Consider the following 18,571-nt stretch of genomic DNA (forward strand, 5'->3'; position numbering starts at 1 on the left):
AAAAAATGCTTATTGAAATTCTCAATCATCTCAGATATATCGATGGTGACAGTGTTTCCTAGCCCCAGAGCAGTGGGCAGCTGGGAGGAGGTCTCTTATTCTCCATGGACTTTACACTGTCCCAGAAACTTTGGAGTTTGTGCTACAAGATGCAAATTCTGTTTGAAAAAGCTAGCCTTTTTCTTTCCTAGCTGCCTGTGTATATTGGTCCCTAACTTCCCTGAAAAGTTGCATATCGTGGGGGCTATTCGAAAGCGTGAAAGCGTGAACTCTGATATTAGTGCTTTTGCAAAGTATTAAGACCCTTAACTTTCCACACTCTGTGACATTACAGCCTTTTCTAAAATGTTTTTTTTTTTATTCCCCCCTTGTCAATCTACACACAATACTCCATAATGACAAAACAGTTGTATTTTTTATATTGCAAATTGATTTTAAAAAACAACTGAAACTTCACATTTACATTAATACTCAGGACCCTTTACTCATTACTTTGTTGAAGCAGCTTTGAAAGCGATTACATCCGTGAGTCTTCTTGGGTATGACGCTACAAGCTTGGCATACCTGTATTTGGGAAGTTAATCCCATTCTTTTCGATCTTCTCAAGCTCTGTCAGGTTGGATGGGGCATCAAAGCACAGATATTATCAGGTCTTCCAGAGATGTTTGATTGGGTTCAAGTTCGGGCCCTGGCTGGGCCACTCAAGGACATTCACAGTCTTGTCCCGAAGCCAATCCTGAATTGTCTTGGCTGTGTGGCTTAGGGTCATTGTCCTGTTGGAAGGTGAACCTTCCACCCAGTCTGAGGTCCTGAGCGCTCTGGTGCAGATTTTCATCAAGGATCTTTCTGTACTTTGTTCTGTTAATCTCTTCCTCGATCATGACTAGTCTCCCAGTCCCTGACGCTGAAAAACATCCCCACAGCATGATGCTGCCACCACATGCTTCACCGTAGGGATGGTGCCAGGTTTCCTACAGACGTGACGATTCACATTCAGGCCAAAGAGTTCAATCTTGGTTTCATCAGACCAAAGAATCTTGTTTCTCATGGTCTGGGAGTCCTTTAGGTGGCTCTTGGCAAACTCCAAATGGGCTTTCATTAGCCTTTTACTGAGTAACAGCTTCCGTCTGGACAATCTAACATAAAGGCCTGATTGGTGGAGTGATGCAGGGCTGGTTGTCCTTCTGGAAGGTTCTTCCATTCCACAGAGGAACTCTGGAGCTCTGTCAGAGTGACCATCGGTTTCTCGGTCACTTACCTGACTAAGGCCCTTCTCCCCTGATTGCTCAGTTTTGGCCAGCTCTAGGAAGAGTTTTGGTGGTTCCAAAACTTCTTCCATTTAAGAATGATGGAAGCCACTGTGTTCTTGGGGACCTTCAATGCTGCAGACGTTTTTTGGTAACCTTCCCCAGATCTGTGCCTCGACACATTCCTGTTTCCGAGCTCTATGGACAATTCCTTCCACCAAATGGCTTGGTTTGCTCTGACATGCACTGTCACCCGTGGGACCTTATATAGACAGGTGTGTGCCTTTCCAAATCATGTCCAATCAATTGAATTTAACACAGGTGCACTACAATCAAGTTGTAGAAACATATCAAGGAGGACCAATGGAAATAGGATGCACCTAAGCTCAATTTCAAGTCTCATAGCAAAGAGTCTGAATACTTATGTAAATAAGGTATGTTTTTTATTTGTAATAAATTTGCAACAAATTCTCATAACCATTTTTTGCTTTGCCATTATGGGGTATTGTTTGTAGATTGACAAGCAAAATATTCTAAATCCATTTTAGAATAAAGCTGGAATGCAACAAAATGTGGAAAAAGTCAGGTGGTCTGAATACTTTAAGAATGCACCGCATAAACAACTTTTATTGATTTCACCAAACTGCATTTTGAGATCTGGGGAATTCACATATAGTCATTTTGATAACCAGAACTAATACTTAAGTAGGGTAGTTACCTGTGGTGAAGGTTGTTAACACCAGTTGACTTTGCTTTCCATTTTCCAGCACAGTGCAGACAGTGACCGAGTACTCAGTAGCAGGTTTCAGGTCACAGAGAGTGATGCTGGGTGAAGATGTGGTAGTGATGTGTGGTTTTATCCCTGGACAGCAGTAGGAGATCTTGTAATGATGTTGGGTGTGGTCCAATCCTGGTGGCTGGCTCCAGCTAACAGCAGCTGATGTGGTGTCCACTGAGTCAACAGTCAGCTGGTCTGGAGCAGGAAGTACTAAGGGAAAATAAACACATTATTGTCAGGGTTACAGTTAAACTCCAGATATACACTGAGTGTATAAACATGAAGGATACCAGCTCTTTCCATGACAGACTTTCTATGACAGACCAGGTGAATCCAGATGAAAGCTATGATTCTTTTTGATGTCACTCGTTAAATATACTTGAATCAGTGTAGATGAAGGGGGAGGAGACAGGTTAAAGAAGGATGTTTAAGCCTTGAGACAATTGAGACGTATATTATGTGTGCCATTCAGAGGGTGAATGAGCAAGACAGAAATATTAAGTGCCTTTAAACAGGGTATGGTAGGTGCCAGGAGCATACGTTTGGGTCAAGAACTGCAACGCTGCTAAGTTTTTCACACTCCACAGTTTCAAGTGTGTATCAAGAATGTTCCACCACCCAAAGGATATCCAGCAAACGTTACACAACTGTAGGAAACATTGGAGTCAGCATGGGCCAGCATCCCTGTGGAACGCTTTCGACACCTTGTAGAGTCTATGATCTAACAGATTGAGGCTGTTCTGAGGGCAAAATGTGTTGTACACTCAAATGTAATTAAATGTTTAATAGATGTCCCACTTAACATTTCTCAAAAATTGTATAATCAGAAAAATGTAAAACTTGTAAAAAAAAAGAAAGTCCTCAAGCTTTTGATGAAGACATACATAACTTCCTCTCAGATAATAGCTGAACTAGGCCTCTTCAGCCTCCCCAGCAGTGCAACATCTCTTGATTAGGCTGTTAGGTGTTTCACTAAGATTGCTGTAGTATTTTAAGATGTTCTAGCTAGGGATGTGGAGGTCATGACATTTTGTCAGCTGGTTATTGTCATGCAATCATTATGGCAATCATCCACGTTTATAGCCAGTAAGAAACTGCTAGCCATTGGCTGCTAACAGCTGACAACTGCTAACTGGCAAGCACAAAAAGTGAAGAGCTTCGGGAGTACAGACGCCAAGAAATCGGCTGATCGCCCTCTAGTGGTGCAAGTAAGAACTGCTGAAAATGCAGTCAAAGACAATTATTCTGTCAAGATTATTCTGTCAAAATAAGTATTTTTTAGAATCGAAATAGAGGAATACTAAGACCAAATAAATGTGACGTGTAAATTATGACTCATTTAGTATAGGAAATGAATACATGTATTACAATGCTGGAAGTGAATCCTGGAATTAAACAATTAACTATGCAAATGAGCAAAAGCTGTGTACATAAAGGAAATAGACACCTGGCTCAAATAGACACCTGGCTCAAATAGACACCTGGCTCAAATAGACACCTTGCTCAAATAGACACCTGGCTCAAATAAACACCTGGCTCAAATAGACACCTGGCTCAAATAGACACCTGGCTCAAATAGACACCTGGCTCAAATAGACACCTGGCTCAAATAGACCCCTGGCTCAAATAGACACCTGGCTCAAATAGACACCTGGCTCAAATAGAAGCCCGGCTCTGATAATTGCCTGTTGTGTCCAGGGATTTATGCAAATAAACGCCCGGGATATGATGCATAGCTTTGCAATATCTATATATTTTTTTAAAGTCAATTGAATATACACCATCACAATAATCAATGATTTATGTTAGGAGGACTAAAGAAACATTATGATATGAAGACAATGTATTTCAGAAGAACAGAAGATTTGACCTACTGTACGTTATCTGGCAATGTGCCATGCCATAGACTGTAGGCTTGCTCATTTAGCAGACAATATATGCTTAAGTCCTGTGAAGAAGATTTGACCTACTGTACATTATCTGGCAATGTGCCATGCCATAGACTGTAGGCTTGCTATTTTATATTATATACATTTATAGGAGGAAGAATATAATTGAACTTAGCTGATTAAAATAGAGAGGATATTTTTCCCAATCCAGAGCTGGTGCGCATACGAAGTGTCTATGTTGAGCGTAAAAGTGATCATTTGAAACAGGTCCTATATGCAAGATTCAAAGTTATTTGGTAACTTTAGTTTTGAATTATAGAAACCCTTAGAATGTCTTCGAAATGAAAACATATATGGGCTGCATGATAGGACTATAGGGACCGAGGGCAAGCAAAAAAGCTTCAGGCTGCACACACTGTTCTCTCATCAAGTGATCATATTTTCACCCATCAGACTATTCTCAATGTAATCTTGCCTTTACAATACTGAACAAAAATATAAAAGCAACATGTAAAGGGTCCCATGTTTCATTCGTTGGAATAAAATATCCTAGAAATGTTCCATTTGCACAAAAAGCTCATTTCTCTCAAATGTGTTTACATCCCTGTCAGTGAGTGTTTCTCCTTTGCCAAGATAATCCATCCACCTGACAGGTGTGGCATTAAACAGCATGATCATTACACAGGTGCTGGGGGAAATATTGGGCCACTATAAAATGTGCAGTTTTGTCACAACACAATGCCAAGGATGACTTTTGAGGGATTGTGCAATTAGCATACTGACTGCAGGAATGTCTACCAGAGATGTTGACAAATAATTGAATGTTCATATTTCATCCATAAGCCGCTTCCAACATCGTTTTAGAGATTTTTGCAGTACTTCCAACCGGCCTCACAATCACAGGCCGCGTGCAATCACGTTAGCCCAGTGCCTCCACATCTGTCTTCTTCACCTGCGGGATTGTCTGAGACCAGCCACCTGGAGAGCTGATGAAACTGAGGAGTATTTCTGTCTGTAATAAAGCCCTTTTGTGGGGGAAAACTCATTCTGATTGGCTGGGCCTGGCTCCCATTGTGAAATGCATAGATAAGGGCCTAATGAATTTATTTCAATTGACAGATTTCCCTATATGAACTTTAACTCAGTAAACGTTTTTAAAATGTTGCATTTATATTTTGTTCAGTATAATACGTAAAATCTGTTTTCGATTTCAGTAGCTGTGTGTGGGTAAAATCACAGGGGAAGCCCCCCCCCCAAAAGTAATGTTTCAGAAATGTTTGGATCACTAAACAACTATTGATCAAAGTTGTAAATCCGCTAGGGACCTGTTTTCATTGCATTATGTCTCCAGTCAATAACCTGTACAGTGGGTGTGTTTTCACCTGTGTTCTCATTTAATTAGCATCTAAATAAATAATGAAACCAATTTCCGTAGTTCTGAAACATAAGTAAGGCTCAGGTTTTTGCAGATGCAACAAGTTTACGAATGGTGATATGATACGAGGTCATGATTCATAAGTTGACTGTTTATAGATGTGATCGGTAAAGACCTTTAAGAGTTTAATTCGGGAGATGGTAACTCTTTAAAGAACCACTCTCGTGGTGCCCCAAATCCTAATGAGTTAAGTGTTACATGATTCATTTTATTGGGTAACAATGAAACATAGTTCATTGATTAGTTTAACATTAATCTGAGGACTGTTATTTATAGTCACTACACTGTCCATGGTTCTGATTTGATGATGTTGAATGGTCATGTAACTGTCTGTTACTGTACATGCAATATGCCGCAACAGCCCTATTTCTACCTTAACATTTTATTTCACCTCATTTTCAAAAATATTTATCACTTAAACATTTAATAAAATGCCAGGGCTTTAGATATGGGAGAAAAACACACACACAAAAAAAACAGATAACTAACAACAAAACAAAAATGTTATTTGTAAAGTAACAAAATCTCTCCAGTTACTGGTAAAGAGATGATGGGCTGTAGTTGGGGGAAGATCTCTTACTAGTGCAGATTGTTGAAGAGACAGGTTCACTCTGTTCCCCATTGCTCAGCACAGTTGCAACACTAACAGTGTACTCGGTGCCAGGATGCAGGTTTGAGAAGTTTTTGTGGCAGTCGTCAGTAACGGCTGTGAGGGGGTCTGTTCCTGGGATGCAGTTGGATATGAAGAAGCGCTGTGGGACTTTCTCCATCCCTTCAGCCTTGGACCAGTGGAGAGTGAAGGAGGTCTCTTCCAAATGGTCTACCTTTAAATCTCTGGGTGTGACCACTGGAACAAAAATCAATATTAGTTTAGAATAGGGGATGTACTGTTTTTGACAGAGTCCAAAAATGTCTCTAGTAATGAATGACTGATGTAGTCTGGATAAAAACACAAGTTAGCCTACTGTACCTGTGGATAGGGATGCTGAGACCTACTGTACCTGTGGATAGGGATGCTGAGACCTACTGTACCTGTGGATAGGGATGCTGAGACCTACTGTACCTGTGGATAGGGATGCTGAGGCCTACTGTACCTGTGGATAGGGATGCTGAGGCCTACTGTACCTGTGGATAGGGATGCTGAGACCTACTGTACCTGCGGATAGGGATGCTGAGACCTACTGTACCTGTGGATAGGGATGCTGAGACCTACTGTACCTGTGGATAGGGATGCTGAGACCTACTGTACCTGCGGATAGGGATGCTGAGACCTACTGTACCTGTGGATAGGGATGCTGAGACCTACTGTACCAGTCGATAGGGATGCTGAGACCTACTGTACCTGTGGATAGGGATGCTGAGGCCTACTGTACCTGTGGATAGGGATGCTGAGACCTACTGTACCTGTGGATAGGGATGCTGAGACCTACTGTACCTGCGGATAGGGATGCTGAGACCTACTGTACCTGCGGATAGGGATGCTGAGACCTACTGTACCTGTGGATATGGATGCTGAGACCCATCTGCTTTGTCTTCCATCTTCTCCCTCTGTAGCCACATTGAACTGGTACTTTTCACCAGGTCTGAGACTGCTTATTTTAAGATGATACACATCTTTCACTCTTGTTGAGCTTGTTTCACCGTCACACCCCCAGGTCACTCTGAATGTCTGTGGTCCTGTCAGCCCCTGAGGAGAACTCCAGCTCAGAGACACAGAATCTAATGTCAGCAGCAGGACCTGGATGTCACCAGGAGGGGGCAGCACTGGTGAAGGAATAATGAGAGAGAGTGAAACCAGACTTTATTGACAATAAAATTACATAAACAGGTGTATTATTCATCCCAGCAGTAAAGGGACAACAATTTATATCTTAGTAAATGTATCCTCTTAAATGTAGATTTAAATTAAATATTATAGTTTGGGTCAGTTTATTCTGTGTTTCCATACCTACCATCATCTGAGGACTGCATTGTGTGCTGGTCGCCATCACAACTCTTAAAGTGTGAGAACAAAATAAGAATGAGTCATTTCTATAACAACATAGAAATTGTTATTTTGCGAAATGTACAACAGATATTTAAAAGTCAAGATACATCAACTGCTTTTGACATACTGGTAACCTACAAAACAATGGAAACACTGGAGGAAATGAGGGATACAAAGTATATACACACAGGTGTGGTTCCTGAGTTAATTAAGACATTAAAACATCCCATCATGCATTGGGTCATGTATAACTATTTCCAGTTGCCCATTATTTTGGCTAACAAGGCTAGAAGAGATCTCAGTGACTCTGAAAGAGGGCTCTCAAAGGAGCGTAAGGGCTTTAAAGGGTGTGTCTGTCTCCAGATCTCAAACCAATGAAACACTTATAGGAGACTCTGGGAGCCGAGCCTGAGGCAGCGTTTTACACCACAATCTACAAAACACCAAATGATGGAATTTCTCTTGGAAGAAAGGTGTTGCATCCCTCCAATAGAGTTCCAGACACTTGTAGAATGTATGGCAAGGTGTATTGAAGCTGTTCTGGCTCATGGTGGCTCCTTGTTAAGATACTTTATTTGGTCAGATACCTGTATATTCTTTCACATTCCCACTTATACGGGCACTGAAGTTCTCCTGAATGTTTTGCCACGGTGAAGGAGTGTGCCAGGAAACAAGCACAATTGCAGGTGTCATTGTATTCTAAAAAACATAATGTTCGGATAAAACACTGACGGTGTCGTCACCCATTGCAACAATAGTTCTGTTGATACGGTACCTGACCTAACTTTTAAGCATCCTCAGAACTGTACAACCCTTAGTAACGAAACAAGATAAAACAGTAGCTACCTGTCTTGTAATGGTAACCTAGGCTATCTTGTAATGGTAACCTAGGCTATCTTGTAATGGTAACCTAGGCTATCTTGTAATGGTAGCCAAAGATTATATAAATAAATTATAGTCGTTATGTAATTAGGTTATTTCGTTGTCTCTTTCATGTCGTCATCTTTTCGGAAATCTGGTTAGGCAGGTCATTCCTACAATGTGGTGCCTTTTGGACCTCATAACTTTTGGAGGAAAAAATTATAATATATTTTGTAGTATTCTATCAGAAAAAGGACATGTATGACTGGGCAAGTTTGAGCTAGTACAAAGGAGACACTTGAACAGGATTTTTTAACATTTAGAAACGTTGTGATTTTTCTCTATTTAACCTAACAGGGTAGACATGTATGAGTGGGACATACAGATATGAGTGGGACATACAGATATGAGTGGGACATACAGTGGGACATACAGATATGAGTGGGACATACAGTGGGACATACAGATATGAGTGGGACATACAGATATGAGTGGGACATACAGATATGAGTGGGACATACAGTGGGACATACAGATATGAGTGGGACATACAGTGGGACATACAGATATGAGTGGGACATACAGATATGAGTGGGACATACAGTGGGACATACAGATATGAGTGGGACATACAGTGGGACATACAGATATGAGTGGGACATACAGTGGGACATACAGATATGAGTGGGACATACAGTGGGACATAGTGTACAGACTAACATCATGAAACATGAAAAATAGATAAAACTGAGTGTTTATATTTCTGTAGCTTAAAACCATTGTTTTCCCACCAAAGAAATTATGACACTTCCTGAATGTGGTGTCATCTTAGGAAATGGTTGTTTTCTTAAATGAAGATTTACAACAAACTAACAGGGTGGAAAGTGATATCAGGGACACACAGAACAGCTTAAACACAATAATAATAATGCAATAATACAAATCATTTTAAAAAACATTATTGATGAGAATTTAACTAGGACTATAAAATAATGAAGAAAGATACAATAATGTATTGCTTATGTTTCTTGCGGAAGTTGATGAATAATGTTATGGGTGTAAGATGGCACAGTGATGCCATCTGTTGGTAAATGTTAATTACTGCAACTCTTGTGTTTTACCGGGGTGCTTGAGATACCCGGATGTGTTGTGATGTACTGAACAAGACTGGTTACTCGCATCAAAGCCTCTGTCTCGTCATTTAACATTCAAACAAATAACACCCAGGGACATGGCAAACACTTTCATCCACTGAAGAATAGTGTTCAAAATACATCCTTTCAGGATGAATATTTTAGTTTTTAAGGACCTTATATTTAAAGCATTTTGGAATCCACATTTGAAACTAAATAAAAAGTGATATTTCCTGGAGACAGAAAACGCACTGCGTTGTAGAAATGACCCAGGCCTAGGCTGGACACCTATCCGCCCGAACCTGGTCATGGCTAGATTGGATACAGTTTATGTATAATTGACGTCAAAGTTGTACCTTACTAGCCCAAATGTTCCAACCTGCCCCAACCATAGAGAATAATAGAGGCCTCTAGTGGCCAAAGACCTATATTATAAATGAGCAGCACCATTGAGGGATTTCATCGTATTAATGTAGTCAACTGGGTGGGACTTCCAACTTCACTGGCTGAAGAAGAAAATGTACTACTTTAAAATGGAGATACACTCATGGCGCTGCCCATGATTTCAGATGTTAAATGGCATAGATACAAAATTGAGTCATCTATCTCCATGGTCCCACCTTTAACCCCAAAATTGTCTGCATTTTTACCGTTTTTACGCATACGTTTTGTCTGTGTCGACTGGGAGCAGCTGCTACCGGAAGTCATAGGCCATGTCTGAAATCTACATACTATATAGAACGTACTGTTTAGTACAAATGAATGCAGTAAGTAAATACCTGAGTGTGTAAAGAAGATTCTCTTGGTCGAAATCTACCACGGCAGAAATTAGTTTAATATCCTGGCATTTAAAGTACTCACTTTTTGAAATTGTACATTATTTTCCAAATTTCACATAATATAAAAGTCCCTATTTTCGCCCATCCTAAAATGCCTACTAATTAAAAGCAAGTATGGGTATACACCGAACAAATGTAACGGAACTCAATTCTGCTTATAGCGCAATCAATGACATGACCTCATTTCAAAGTGTGGAAGAAATACACTGAATACACTCGATCGTTGTGTAAAAGAGAACACGTTTCGTAGACTTCTTTGTGCGCCCCTCGCCATACTGGGCCTAGTTTGGTATTCTATATTTTTACCTGCCATTTATTAGCAAGAAGTTGAACATCGGCCTTATTATCTTCACGTTTCGTTTGGATAAATAAGAAGTGACGCCAAAAGATCTGACACCTGACTTATATAATACAAATATTAACGTACCATTTCTCCTGCTGTTGAGCTGTCTCGTTTGAAGCTACATAAAATAGTTGTCGAATTTACTTTCAGTTTCACAACTACTTTCACTTACTATTTCAGTTAAACACTATTTAAAATATTTATTATACATGAAAATATTTGATAAAGTTGAAATGTCTTCAGCTCTTGGTTAAATGCTGTTAACATACAAACAAACAAACAGACCAGAAAACATACAGTATTCTTCCTTGTTTTTTTGTCATTCCTGTGACAGTTGTAATCACTCCGTTGTTCCTCCAGGTGGAAGCAGAGGTATTTGTGGAGCTGATGGTCCTAAAACGTTGTCAGAAAGCAGACATGATAAGAGTGAAGAAGCTCAGGGATGATTTCAATGCGGTACGGAGACCCAATAAAATATTCATTATATTCAATGCTTTTATGAAATAAAGACTGTGGTCACAGAGATTAAGTGACAGAACTTATTTTCTCTCAACCTGCTCTTTCTATACCTTTCTCCCTCTCTCTTTCATCTCTCTTTCTACACCTTTCTCCCTCTCTTTCATCTCTCTTTCTACACCTCTCTCTCTACACCTTTCTCCCTCTCTCTTTCATCTCTCTCTCTACACCTCTCTCTCTACACCTTTCTCCATCTCTCTTTCTTCCTCCATCCTTTTCTTTCCATTTCCTCTCTATTTATCCAGACTTATTGTAGTTTATAAGAGTTGTACTTAATTTTTATGTGTTCATTTATTTTCCTTTAAACAATTGTTATTTTAAAAAGTATTTAATTATAAATCGTGTACATCTTTGTTTGTTTAATGTTTAACAGATTCATTGAAATAGGTTGCATGCACTTTTCTACAATAAAAGAATGCTGAGATTTTGAACAAAGAATCCATCCACTTTTGTCTCCCATTCTGTATGGTTGTGTCATTATGCTTATATGAATCAGTTCTTGCAGCAATAATGTGTGTATTCAAACAGCCCAGTGATTGCAGTGCTATAATACCAAACACAGCTGAATGTACAGTGCCTTCAGATAGGATTCATAGCCCTTATTCCACATTGTGTTGAATTACAGCCTGAATTCAAAATGAATTTAAAAAAGAATCTCACTAAACTACACACAAGGCACCATAAAGACAAAGTGAAAATATGTTTTTAGAAATGTTTGCAAATGTATTGAACGTACAGAACTATCAAGTTGACATACGTATTCACACCCCTGACTCATTACATGTTAGAAACACCTTTGGCAGGGATTACAGCTGTGAGCATTTCTGGGTAAACTGCCAAGAGCTTTGTACACCTGCATTGTACAATATTTGCACATTATTCTTTTAACAATTGTTGACCATTGCTGGAGAGCAACTTTCAAGTCTTGCCATAGATTTTCAAGCCCATTTAAATCAAAACTGTAACTAGGCCATTCGGGAACATTCATTGTCATCTTGGTAAACAATTATTATCTCCTTTGTTATATTGACGTTGAGTGTGAGGTTATGTTCCTGACACCACACTCCGAGGACCCTCACCTCCTCCCTGTAGGCTGTCTCGTCGTTGTTGGTAATCAAGCCTACCACTGTAGTGTTGTCTACAAACTTGATGATTGAGTTGGAGGCGTGCATGGCCACGCAGTCATGGGTGAACAGGGAGTACAGGAGAGGGCTGAGAATGCACCCTTGTGGGTCCCCAATGTTGAGAATCAGCGGGGTGGAGATGTTGTTTCCTACCCTCACCACCTGAGGCGGCCCGACAGGAAGTACAGGACCCAGTTGCACAGGGTGGGATGGAGACCCAGGGTCTCGAGCTTAATGACGAGTTTGGAGGGTGCTATGGTGTTAAATGCTGAGCTGTAGTTGATGAACAGCATTCTTACATAGGTATTCCTATTGGGACGGTAAGCAAATTGGAGTGGGTCTAGGGTGTCAGGTAGGGTGGAGGTGATATGATCCTTGACTAGTCTCTCAAAGCACTTCATGATGACGGAAGTGAGTGCTACAGGGCGGTAGTCGTTTAGCTCAGTTACCTTAGCTTTCTTGGGAACAGGAACAATGGTGGCCCTCTTGAAGCATGTGGGAACAGCAAACTGGGATAAGGATTGAATGAATATGTCCGTAAACACACCGGCCAGTTGGTCTGCGAATGCTCTGAGGACGCGGCTAGGGATGCCGTCTGGGCCAGCAGTGTACCATATCTGATCTCATAAATTGTTATTTTCATATTTTTTATGACAAAATGTAGAAATGTACCCAGGAAGGTTGTGGGTGGTGGAGAACAGATCCCCTAATGCCACGTTCAAAATACCTGGGAACTCGGAGATCTCCGACTTCAGGGCTTGCAAACTATCATGGATTACAAAGGGAACCCCAGCCGCGAGCTGTCCAATGACAACTAGACTCGATGCGAGCATAGATGGAATTTAGCTCTTCTGGTGGGCTCGCATCGAGTCTAGTAACACTGATCCATGCAAGCGCGCTCTAGCCGTTCCGGACGACTGTGTTCAAGTTCTTTGTAGACAGTGCGAGTAAGACTTTACTACCCATCCCGCATGCGGGAGCGTAATCATAGCCTCAAACTAATTAGCATAACACAGCGGACATAAATCATCCTAGAAAATATTCCTATTCATGAAAATCACAAATGAAATATATTGAGACACAGCTTAGCCTTTTGTTAATAACACTGTCATCTCAGATTTTTTAAATATGCTTTACAGCCAACGCTAGACAAGCATTTGTGTAAGTTTATCATGGCATAATGCTATGGCTAGGCTCTTCTAGCATCAGGCAACATTTTCACAAAAATAAGAAAAGCAATCAAATTAAATCATTTACCTTTGAAGAACTTTGGATGTTTTCACTCAGGAGACTCCCAGTTAGATAGCAAATGTTCCTTTTTTCAAAAATATTATTTTTGTAGAGAAAAAGCTCCATTTGTTCTTCAGGTTTGGCTGAGAAATCGACCGGAAAATGCAGTCACTACAACGCCAAACTTCTTTCCAAATTAGCTCCATAATATCGACAGAAACATGGCAAACATTGTTTAGAATCAATCCTCAAGGTGTTTTTCACATATATATTCGATAATATATCCGTCGGGACAATTGGGTTCTCATAAAGAAGCGATTGGAAAAATGGCTACTTGTGTACTTTATGCAAGATTTTCTGCCGGAGCCATCATGTGACCACTTGCTAAATGTGGTCCCTTACGGCTATTCTTCAACATAAATGCGTAAAAACACGTCACAATGCTGTAGACACCTTGGGGAATACATAGAAAACGTAAGCTCATTCGTAGCTCATTCACAGCCATATAAGGAGTCATTGGCATGAGGCGGTTTCAAAAAATGCGGCACTTTCTGATTGGATTTTTATCTGAGTTTTGTCTGTAACATCAGTTCTGTTGCACTCACAGACAATATCTTTGCAGTTTTGGAAACGTCAGAGTGTTTTCTATCCAAAGCTGTCAATTATATGCATAGTCGAGCATCTTGTCATGACAAAATATCCCATTTAAAACGGGAACGTTTTTTATCCAAAAATGAAAATACTGCCCTCTAGTTATAAACGGTTAAACAAATTACCAGGACATGCACTGAACAGATGGCAAATGTCTTCACTGACATTTTCAACCTCGACCCTGATCCAGTCTGTGATACCCACGTTTCAAACAGACCACATTATTCCCTGTGCCCAAGAACACCAAGGCAATGTGAGAATGCTGTTCATTGACTACATCTCAGTGTTCAACACCATAGTGCACTCAAAGCTCATCACTAAGCTAAGGACCCTGGGATAAAACCCCAGGTGGTGGGGGTAGGCAACAACACATCCGTCATGCTGACCTTCAACACGGGGGCCCCTCAGGGGTGCGTGCTTAGTTCGCTCCTGTACTCCCTGTTCACCCACGACTGTGTGGCCGTGAACAACTCCAACACTATCATTAAGTTTGCAGTTTGCAGACGACATGATGGTGGTAGGCCTGATCACAGACCACGATAAAACAGGGAGGAGGTCAGAGACCTGGCTGTGTGGTGCTGGGACAACAGTGCAGTACTATCTAACCATTCACAACAATACATATGAATCTAAAAGTAAACTAATGGACTTAAGGAATATTCACCAACTTCTCCCTCAACGTCAGCAAGACAAGGGAGCTGATCTTGGACTACAGGAAACGGAGGGCCGAGCACGCCCTCATCAACATCATCAGGGCTGTAGGGGAACAGGTCAAGAGCTTCAAGTTCCTTGGTGTCCACATCACTAAGGGATTGTCGTGGTCCACACACACCAACAGTCGTGAAGTGGGCACAACAATGCCTCTTCCTTCTGAGGAGGATGAAAATATTTGGCATGGGCCTTCAGATCCTCAAGAATTTCTGCAGATGTACCATTGAGAGCATCTTGACTGGCTGCATCACTGTTTGTCATGGCAACTGCTTGGCACCTGACCTCTAGGCGCTACAGAACATCAGCAGACCGTCTTCTGATCTGCATGTGGGGAAAGGGGATAGCTACGAAGGTAAACAACTGAATGCATTCTTCCGCTTTTAACCCAACCCATCTGAATCAGAGAGGTGCGGGGGACTGCCTTACTCAACGTCCATGTCATCGTCACCCGGGGAGCAGATGTTGTTGGGGTGTTAACTGCCTTTCAGTTACTGGCCCAATGCTCTTAACCGCTAGACTAGCCTTCATCCCTAGTGTGTTACTGGCCCAATGCTCTTAACCGCTAGACTAGCCGTCGTCCCTAGTGTGTTACTGGCCCAATGCTCTTAACCGCTAGACTAGCCTTCATCCCTAGTGTGTTACTGGCCCAATGCTCTTAACCGCTAGACTAGCCGTCGTCCCTAGTGTGTTACTGGCCCAATGCTCTTAACCGCTAGACTAGCCGTCGTCCCTAGTGTGTTACTGGCCCAATGCTCTTAACAGCTAGACTAGCCTTCATCCCTAGTGTGTTACTGGCCCAATGCTCTTAACCACTAGACTAGCCTTCATCCCTAGTGTGTTACTGGCCCAATGCTCTTAACCGCTAGACTAGTCTTCATCCCTAGTGTGTTACTGGCCCAATGCTGTTAACCGCTAGACTAGCCTTCATCCCTAGTGTGTTACTGGCCCAATGCTCTTAACCACTAGACTAGCCTTCATCCCTAGTGTGTTACTGGCCCAATGCTCTTAACCGCTAGACTAGCCTTCATCCCTAGTGTGTTACTGGCCCAATGCTCTTAACCGCTAGACTAGCCTTCATCCCTAGTGTGTTACTGGCCTAATGCTCTTAACCGCTAGACTAGCCTTCATCCCTAGTGTGTTACTGGCCCAATGCTCTTAACCGCTAGACTAGCCTTCATCCCTAGTGTGTTACTGGCCCAATGCTCTTAACCGCTAGACTAGCCTTCATCCCTAGTGTGTTACTGGGTAAACGACCAGCCAGGCTTTTGAGTATCCAAAGAGGAGAGAATTCAGGAACTTTTTTTCTTTCTACTCTTTGCAACAAAGAGAAAATGGCGCCAATAACACAAAGGACATTTAAACACATCTTGACAATGTATTCATGTTGACATTATCCAAATTAAACAGAGTTGACCCTTTTCACACTATCATGCTGACTTACTCAGACTCCAACCATACTATGTACAAACTGTCCTTATAATATTCACTAGTGAAGTCACCATAATGAATTCTCAAATTAAAATCATTTTTAATTAAAAGAGTTAGTTAAAAGGGTTAAGGTTAGGGTCAGATGAAGGGTTAGCTAACAGAGTTAAGGTTAGGTTAAGGGTTAGCTAAAAAGGTTAAGGTAAGGGTTAGGTAAAATGGTTAAGGTTACGGTTAGGGTTAGGGGAAGGGTTAACTAAAATGGTTAAGGTTGGGGTTAGGTGAAGGGTTAGCTAAAATGGTTACGTTTAGGGTTAGGTGAAGGGTTAGCTAAAAGTGTTAAGGTTAGGGGAAGGGTTAGGGTTAGCTAAAATGTTTTGTGAAGGGTTAGCTAAAAGGGTTAAGGTTAGGGTCAGATGAAGGGTTAGCTAACAGAGTTAAGGTTAGGTGAAGGGTTAGCTAAATCCATTTAACCTTTACCCTTTTAGCTAACCCTTCCCCTGACCCTAACCTTAACCCTTTTAGCTAACCCTTCCCCTGACCTTAACCCTTTTAGCTAACCCTTCCCCTTCCCCTAACCCTTTTAGCTAACCCTTCCCCTGACCCTAACCCTTTTAGCTAACCCTTCCCCTTCCCCTAACCCTTTTAGCTAACCCTTCCCCTGACCCTGACCCTAACCCTTTTAGCTAACCCTTCCACTGACCCTAACCTTAACCCTTTTAGCTAACCCTTCCCCTGACCCCAACCTTAACCCTTTTAGCTAACCCTTCCCCTGACCCCAACCTTAACCATTTTAGCTCACCCTTCCACTGACCCTAACTTGAACCCTTTTAGCTAACCCTGACCCTAACCTTTACCCTTTTAGCTAACCCTGACCCTAACCTTTACGCTTTTAGCTAACCCTTCCCTTAACCCTTTAAGCTAAACCTAACCTTATTAACCTTTTAACCCAACATTCTGTAAAAGGGAAAAGTTCACCAAACACAAGCTACCACACCATTGAATCTGATAAATATTTCAGGCAAAACAAACAGTAACTCACTATTAATGTATAGTAAACGTACAATAGACAAACATGGCTATGATCCCAGTGTAGAAACTCTAGAGCGTATTATAATATTTTGTCGAAGATAAATACACAATGCAGAGTTTGAGAGGATGAGAGGACTAAAAACTAGAGTACTAATGGTCAATAGAGTACTAGAGTACTAATGGTCAATAGGGAATTGTAAATAGGAGTTGGGTTTCAGTTCAACATCTGTTCAGAATCTGTGGAATGTCACTCCTGAACTCAGAGCCACGTTTTCATTGGTCTGTACATAAAGTTGTACTGCAAGGACTTCTGATTGGCCAACCCCAGGCTAGGGTGGGGGGTTATAAATGGCATCCTGTTACTTGGTTCTTTGGGGAAAAGCTGAGGACAGGGGAGACTGAACATCTACCTCCCAGCGTAACATCTTGATTTGTCCTCTCTGAATAAACCTGTTTTTCTCCCCCTGATTTGTTTTGGAGTTTGTGTTATTGAAGAATAACATAAATTGCTAACAGCATCTTCCACCACAGAAAATGTCCTGAATCACAGAGTATTATAACATCAGATACTTGTGGCTTTTCTCTGGCTGTAAGGGATTAGATGCTCTATTGATCATTAAGAAACATATATTTACTGCAGTACTCTCACCTGTTAAAGTGTGTGTGTGTGTGTGTGTGTGTGTGTGTGTGTGTGTGTGTGTGTGTGTGTGTGTGTGTGTGTGTGTGTGTGTGTGTGTGTGTGTGTGTGTGTGTGTGTTTCCATCTGTGTGCATTGATTGATACATTAATATTTAACTCAAATGCCATCATCTCTTTTCCTGGACTTCTTTGCGTACATGTACGTGTCATCATCAATATCCGGTCTGCATTGTTGGATTCTCCACTTCTTCTCCGCCTGCATTTGCATAGATCGTCTCTTACTTTTATATTTATTTCTCATGTGAATAATTGAGCTTGACTTAATTAATTAATGAATTGACCAGTAGTAAGAAACCAATGGGATAGTCCCAAAAGTGCAAACTCTGCGCAACTAAAAACACAATACTCTTATTGAGTAAAATATATTTAAAACACTTGGTTCAATATCTCTAAAACCGATTGTCCCGTACGTATCCCCCCCCCCCCCCCCCCAATAAAGCACATTCAGTATTTGACATAGCTATGTTATGAACTTTGGCCTAGTTGTGGTTCCACCTGCTCAGTCCCCCAGAACCACTAAAACATTACAACATAATTAAACAATGCATCAAATTATCATATCTGGTGAAATGAAGAAAATGAATCTTACCAGTCTATTAGAGTTGGAGAAAAAAGCATACATTTTTATATTGGTGTGTTGGAACGTAACAAAATGTAATATTAGAGTAAAG

At 41.1% G+C, this 18,571-nt stretch overlaps 1 protein-coding gene across 1 annotated transcript; it reads right to left on the bottom strand.

The window, feature by feature from the left end:
- Positions 1-1,877: 1,877 nt before the first annotated feature.
- Positions 1,878-10,665, bottom strand: LOC109884115 (fibronectin). Its single transcript, XM_020476114.2, has 5 exons — positions 10,597-10,665; positions 7,302-7,344; positions 6,847-7,113; positions 5,930-6,196; positions 1,878-2,235 (listed from the first exon to the last, which is right to left on the bottom strand). Exons 1-5 carry the CDS (start codon positions 10,597-10,599, stop codon positions 1,949-1,951), a joined length of 867 nt encoding a protein of 288 aa, XP_020331703.2. The 5' UTR covers positions 10,600-10,665; the 3' UTR covers positions 1,878-1,948.
- Positions 10,666-18,571: the final 7,906 nt, after the last annotated feature.

Source organism: Oncorhynchus kisutch, unplaced genomic scaffold (assembly GCF_002021735.2).
Source record: "Oncorhynchus kisutch isolate 150728-3 unplaced genomic scaffold, Okis_V2 Okis07a-Okis12b_hom, whole genome shotgun sequence".
Lineage (NCBI taxonomy): Eukaryota > Metazoa > Chordata > Actinopteri > Salmoniformes > Salmonidae > Oncorhynchus > Oncorhynchus kisutch.